The 7131-nt window shown below is 41.7% G+C and overlaps 2 protein-coding genes across 2 annotated transcripts; both read left to right on the forward strand.

The window, feature by feature from the left end:
* Positions 1-632: 632 nt before the first annotated feature.
* Positions 633-3352, forward strand: LOC148900134 (uncharacterized). The gene is made up of 2 exons (XM_088991627.1): positions 633-1403; positions 1493-3352. Exons 1-2 carry the CDS (start codon positions 1283-1285, stop codon positions 2887-2889), a joined length of 1518 nt encoding a protein of 505 aa, XP_088847753.1. The 5' UTR covers positions 633-1282; the 3' UTR covers positions 2890-3352.
* Positions 3353-4900: 1548 nt separating this feature from the next.
* LOC148900135 (uncharacterized) lies at positions 4901-6895 on the forward strand. Its single transcript, XM_088991711.1, has 2 exons — positions 4901-5298; positions 5384-6895. The coding sequence occupies exons 1-2, from the start codon at positions 5184-5186 to the stop codon at positions 6229-6231; spliced, it is 963 nt and encodes a 320-aa protein (XP_088847837.1). The 5' UTR covers positions 4901-5183; the 3' UTR covers positions 6232-6895.
* The last annotated feature ends 236 nt before the right edge of the window (positions 6896-7131 follow it).

The raw sequence follows: 7131 nt of genomic DNA on the forward strand, positions 1-7131 counted from the left end.
AGAAGTTTTTGGTCAAGCTTTTACGTCGGATGCCCTTCCTGATACAACCCTCTGTATTTTTCCGGGCTTGGGACCGGCACAAGAAGACATATGTCCCTTTGTGGCTACAGAACAAGCAACTCGATCAGTAAAAGGCTCCCAAACACAAAATGGTCATAAATGCAATTTAAATTCAGTTGCAATAGGTGTACATATTTAAATTTTACAATAAGCAGATGAGTCGACTTTACATTTGTTGAGTTTCAAAGATGCTCACATACACAAGATGGTGGCTTCTACCTGTACAATGCAGTGCCATTAATTTGTTGTCACATTTGCAGGATATGCGTCATTACCGGACTGTAATAATAATCATCATCATCATCATCCTCCTGCTCCTCCCCATCCTCCTCCTTCTTCTTCTTCTTCTTCTTCTTCTTCTTCTTCTTCTTCTTCTTCTTCTTCTTCTTCTTCTTCTTCTTCTTCTTCTTCTTCTTCTTCTTCTTCTTCTTCTTATTATTATTATTATTATTTATTATTATTACCTTTTCTGTCTCCATTTGAGAACGCGTCTTGGCACTGTTCTGAGAGTTCTTCCTAGGTGAACGTGATTCTTACCCGACAGCCAAGAAACTGCTTGTTTTAGATATTTTTTGTTTATTCACATGCAAACCACTGCCGGGCATGCACTCGTTGGAATGCTTTTATTTTGAAGGTGGCCCATGGACTTACTCGCTCGCCGCAGACTACCGTAATGCACAGTGTTGTCAATCGAAGTGGCGGCTCACTTGACTTCGATTTTGCGAAGGGAGGCTGGCTTGACCGCAGTAAAAAAAACTGATCATGTGCGTGTAAAGTGACCTTGGGAGGTTTGAATGGCGCTTATAAATGGATCGTATATATATTTATAAATACTGAGAAAAAGCTTTTTTTTCCAGACACCGTGAATATATTTTTTATTTTTTTCAGACACCGTGAATATATTTTTGACCTAGTGAAATCGCCGTAGCGACCAAAGATGGCCGACCTGATGCGCAAACGCACTTCAAGGAGCGGTTACGAAGTCGATCCGCAGATTTTGTTACCGAAACGCGTTTCTTGAAAACGTTGCCATCGATTCATGTTCACCGGCCAACACGGCGACATTACTGGACTCCAACTGACTTAATTTGAGCTTCGTATGCTGGGAAACTCGCCTTGGTGAACGTCGAAGCTCCTCTTGAGAACATCGGTTTCGAGCAAAGAGGCGCGTTTGGTTGAGACACGTCAGTCTGAACAGATCTTGTGAGTGTATATTTTTCGAATGTCCCTTGAAATGTGTCAAAGAAAGACGGCAGAGTACAAGGAGAAACTTTGTCCAACCACGGACGACGTGGAGCTCCTACGTCACAAGTTGGAACCCCGAGTCGTCTTCGTAAGAGCGGGTCGGTTAACTTCTTCCTCTCCAACTCACAAATGCTTCATCTTATTTCAACTTTCTTGTGTGTTATGGAACTAATATTATGCCCCGCAGACCTCAATGAAGAAGATTTGGGGTTTGAGCATCAGGATCAAGGACCCCCCCAAAGTCAAGAGGAGAAGACACAACAGAGCCCTCACGTTAAAGAAGAAGAGCGGGAGGAGGAAATCAGCAAGTTTCAGTTGACTGGCGTCAGTGTAAAGAAAGAAGAAGCAGATGGAGAACAAGAAGGAGGATCCCACTTGGTTGGCCTCTTGGCTCCACTTTCCGAAGACGACATTGAAGTCACCTCGCATTCTTCTGACACGGAGGATGAGCAACAGTCCAAAGGTTATACGACATGTCGTACGGGTAACGGACGTCCGGAATGCTCCCAATGTGGCAAAACCTTTGTCAATAAATCAAAGTTAAAGAGGCACATCAGGATACACACGGGGCAGAAGCCCTTTGCCTGCTCAGTGTGTGGTAAAACGTTTATTCAGAATATACATTTAACAAACCACATGAGAACACATACTGGGGAGAGAAATTTTGCCTGCTCAGTTTGTGGGAAACGATTCAGTCGAAAGTCACATTTGAGTGTGCACAGAAGAACGCACACTGGAGAAAAAACTTTTTCCTGCTCAGTTTGTGGGAAAAGATTCCTTCAAAAATCATATTTAGCAAAACACGGGATAAGACACAGTGGAGAAAAACGTTTTGTCTGTTTAGTATGCGGTAAAGCATTCCATACAGATCAAGAGTTAACATTCCACAAAATGACTCACTCCGGGGTAAAACCATATGCCTGTTCTAGTTGTGATAAATGTTTTCGTTCACAAAGTGACTTAAACGTACACATAAGAATGCACACTGGGGAAAAACCCTTTTCTTGTTCAATTTGCCAAACTCGATTCTGTCAAAAGTCGCAATTGAATTCGCACAGAAAAACGCACACTGGGGAGAAACCCTTTGCCTGCTCAATTTGCAAAACTCAATTCAGACATAAGGGGAATTTGAATGCGCACAGAAGAACTCACACTGGAGAAAAACCCTTTGCCTGTTCAATTTGCAAAACTCAATTCAGTCGAAGGGCGCATTTGGATGTGCACAGAAGAACGCACACTGGAGAAAAACATTTTACCTGCTCCGTTTGTGGAACAAGATTCACTCGGAAGAGACTGTTAATCACACACGCAACAGTTCACACCGGAGAAAACCCTTTCTCTTGCTCCGTTTGTGGGAAAAGCTTCACTCAAAAGGATAGTTTAACCAGACACACGAGGTCACACTCTGGAGAAAAACCTTTTGCTTGCTCCATTTGTGGTGAAACCTTCACGAGAAAGGAAAATTTAACGAGACACACGAGTTTACACTCTGGAGAAAAACATTTTGCCTGCTCAGTTTGTGGTCAAAGCTTCACTCGAAAGGAAAGGTTGACAAGGCATGTAAGAGAACACTCTGGCAATTAACCTTTTGCTTTTTCCGTTTGTGGTCCAAGTTCACTGGAAGGGACTCTTCAAAGGACACAAGAAGACACACTTTGGAGAAAAAAGCGTGCCTGCTTAATTATGGGGGAAAAGGGGAAGTCAAATGATAAATGGCTTTTAAAAAAATACTACAATACTAAATGGCAAAATTCCAAAATGTATTTCAAGCTTTTTTTCTTCATGACTTCGCAGCTTGTAGAAAGACTTTGCATGTGAATGATTCCCAAAGTATTCTTTCTGAATCTTTTTGCTGTACTTTCTTTTCATCTCTTCTGGGGGGGTGATATTTCTTTCTGAATTTTGCTTCGATAGATCTGAAATTGGTTTGTTTGAAAATGCTTTAAAGTCTTGTTATTTTGGTTGTGTCAAGCACGTTGAGTTGCCTCCTTTCTGAAAATGTGCAAGACAAATAAAGCTGCATTGGCCTAAGAGTTTCTTTGGTTTCATGATCGTACATGGTGAGTCAAGTCCCCCAGATGGCCACAAAACCCGATGTCATGACCTGAAAGGGGACAAGTGGAGTCAAATTCTCTTTAGTGTGGATGTTAATTTAAAGCTTTATTGTCACTATTAAAGGACAACCGACGTCTCTGGACAAGTTGTGTCCATAATTTGTAAAATGGCTTCAAATGACTTCTACTGAGCGTATTTTACAAAGATTTCACCGCATATAGCTATATTTTACGTTTTAAGACTCGCGCTGAATATTCCGGAAGTCTTGTTTTTGAGTTGGTGACGAGTCCGTACGTGACGTCACTAAAGGAACGCCACCTGACCGAAAAAAAAGACACATTGTAGCAGTCCTTCCATCACGTCAATGTATTTTGCTGTTCTGTACTTGTTTGGTCTGGGGACCTTGTGTTGCACCCAAAAGCTGCCAGAAAGCCAGAAGAGGGCGTCCAAGCGCCATATGAGGAATTTATCAGCCTGTGGAAACGGAGGTGGCCACCAGAGGTCGCCATTTTGTGCCTCTTTTTTTGGGTGAGAGATTTTCCCCCAATGTTGCCTCAAAATGGCATAAATAAATTCTTTAATCGATTGATGAAAAGGTTTCTTCAGCCATCATCTGTAAAAAAAAAAAGTACAGATGACGGCTGAAGAAACCTTCTCATCGATGGACCACTCCTGTACGACTGAGAGTTTACATAGATGTCTCTAATCGATTGCAAACATGTATGCTTTCCTCTTAGAACTATTTGAATCATATTCATAACTGGATTATGTAACAAGAAAGCATATTCTCCGAATCTGAAGCCATTGTTTTGATTCACGAGCAACGCAAGACGTCTTGGCGTGATGTCACCAACTGGGGGCGGGACTTTCTGAAAATGCCCAATTCGCAACTCATTTCTTTGCAGATTTTGGACACCTTAAGTCATTTTTATTGGTGTTTTGCATTTGACTAAAAATATCATACTGCGTGTTTTGGGGATTTTAGATGCTATAAAACGTTTTTCTGGTGTCAGTTAAAAAACAAAAAAGTAACGTCGGTTGTCCTTTAAGCAATACTTTTTTTCAGGCACTGTGGACGTCTTTTGACTTCGTGGATTCGCCGTAACGACCAAAGAAGGCCGACCTGCTGCGCATGCGCACCTCCGGGTGTATTTTACAAACTCGATCCATAAATGTTGTCACCGACACACGTTTCATGAAAACGTTATTCACCAATTCATGTTCACCGGACATCACCGCTCACACACTATTTTAACACGCAGCAAAGAGTCGCGAGTACAAAAATCTCCCGATTTATGAAACTTAACATGTATGAAATGATTACAATCCCCGTATACATGTTTTCGTACATTATTTGAAATACAAAAAAACTAAGAAAATATGGGTAAAACGTATACATTGACTTGTATGCATGTGGGGTCAAGTTCCTTTTAAGATGTTAATTATTTTAACTAAACATACTGCGACGACGATTTTTTTTTCAGGCACCGTGGACGTCTTATGACTTAGTCGAGTCGCCGTAACGACCAAAGATGGCCGACCCGCTGCGCATGCGCACTTCAGGGTGTGGTTCCGAACTCGATCTGCAGATTTTGTCCCGGACACGCGTTTCATGAAAACGTTCTTCTTTTCGTGTTCACCGGACACCAGTGCTATCATACTAGACTCCAACTGACCCAATTTAAGCTTCGTATGCCGGGAAACTCGCCTTGGTGAACGTCGAAGCTTCTCTGGCAAAGTTCGCTTGCTAACAAAGAGGCACGTTTGGTTGGGACTCGTCAGTCTGAACAGATCTCGTGAGTGTATTTTTTGTGCCGCTGCAAATGTGTGAAAGAAAGACGGCAGAGTACGAGAAGGAACTTTGTCCAACCACGGACGACGTAGAGCTCCAACGTCACCTTTGCAAGTTGGAGCCTCGAGTCGTCTTCCCAAGAACGGGTCGGTTCACTTGTAACTCACAAATTCTTCATTCATTCTTATTTCACTTCTTGTGTGTTATGGAACAAAAATTCTCACCCTGCAGACCTCAAAGAAGAAGATTCGGGGTTCGAGCATCAGGATCTAGAACCCCCCCAAAGCCAAAAAGAGGGACCAGAGCGCCCTCTCGTGAAAGAAGAAGAGCGGGAGGAGGAAATCAGCACGTTTCTGTTGACTGGAGTCATTGTGAAGAAAGAAGAAGCTGATGGAGAACAAGAAGGAGGATCCCACTTGGACGGCTTCTTGGCTCCACTTTCCGAAGACGACGACGAAGTCTCCTCGCATTCTTATGATGCGCAACAGTCCAAAGGTGATCCGACATGTCTTTCGGGCAACGGACGTCCGAAATGTCCCCAATGTGGCAAAACCTTTGCCAGTAAGTCATCGTTGAACAAGCACAGAAAAACGCACACTGGAGAAAAACCTTTTGCCTGCTCAGTTTGTGGGAAAAGATTCCTACAGAAATCAAATTTTGCAAAGCACGCCATAAGACACACCGGAGAAAAAAAATTTACTTGTTCATTATGCGGTAAAGCATTCTATACAGATCAAGAGTTAACCAGCCACAAATTGACTCACTCCTGGGAAAAGCCTTATGCCTGTTCAAGTTGTGATAAATGTTTTCGTTCAGAAGGTGACCTAAACGTACACACGAGAACGCATATTGGGGAAAAACCCTTTGCCTGTTCAATTTGCGAAACTAGGTTCAGTCAAAAGTGGCAATTGAATGTGCACAGAAAAACGCACATTGGAGAAAAACATTTTGCCTGCTCACTTTGTGGGAAAAGATTCCTTCAAAAATCATATTTATCAAAGCACGCCAAAAGACACATCGGAGGAAAAAAATTGCCTGTTCAGTATGCGGTAAAAAATTCCCTCGAAAGGACACTTTGACAAGGCATATAAGAGAACACTCTGGAGAGAAACCTTTTGCTTTTTCCGTTTGTGGTTCAACATTTGCTGGAAGGGACTCTTCTTCAAAGGACACAAGAAGACACTCTGAAGAAAAAACACGTGCCTGCTTGATTTTTGGGAAATAGAGGAACTCAAATGATAAATGGCTTTTGGAAAATATACTACAATACTAAATGGGGAATTCCAAAGTAAATGATTTTTTTTTTGGTTCTTTATGACTTTTCGCCTTGTTATAGAAAGACTTTGCATGCAAAATATTATTTTCAAATTATATTCAAATCCCTTTGCTGCACTTCCTTTTCATCTCTTTACTGGGAGGGTTGCGGGCTTTTTTTCTGAATTTTGCTTCAACAGATATGAAATGGGTTTGTTTTAAAATGCCTTAGAGTGTTGTGAATTTGGTTTTGTCAAGCACGTTGAGTTGCTCCCTGTCTGAAAATGTGCGAGACGAATAAAGCTGCCTTGGCTCAAGAGTTTCCTTCATTTCATGATGGAGCTCATACATGGCAGCTCATGTAACCCAGATGGCGACAAAACTCGCTGTCACGAGTTGCATTGGGACAAGTGGAGTCAAAATCTTTTTAATGTAGAATTTATTTTCAAGCTTTATTGTGACTACTCAATAAAATTTCGGCACTGATGACGTCTTTTGCCTTCGTACTATAGTGTGTTGCATTTATGAATCAGAAGCGAAATTACATTTCTGCACGCAACAAAAACATTTTCAACTCCGCAAAATAGACGTTGGGTTGAAGATTACTTTCAAATATAATACGCAATGTCTATTTGCAAAAAAAAACAATATTTGCAAAATGGCAAATACAATATTTATCACCTGGTTAATGTGATTGCTGCTCCTGCATCTCAGTGGACAGCCTC

Source organism: Hippocampus bargibanti, linkage group LG03, assembly GCF_051943395.1.
Source record: "Hippocampus bargibanti isolate YZ-2025 linkage group LG03, ASM5194339v1, whole genome shotgun sequence".
Lineage (NCBI taxonomy): Eukaryota > Metazoa > Chordata > Actinopteri > Syngnathiformes > Syngnathidae > Hippocampus > Hippocampus bargibanti.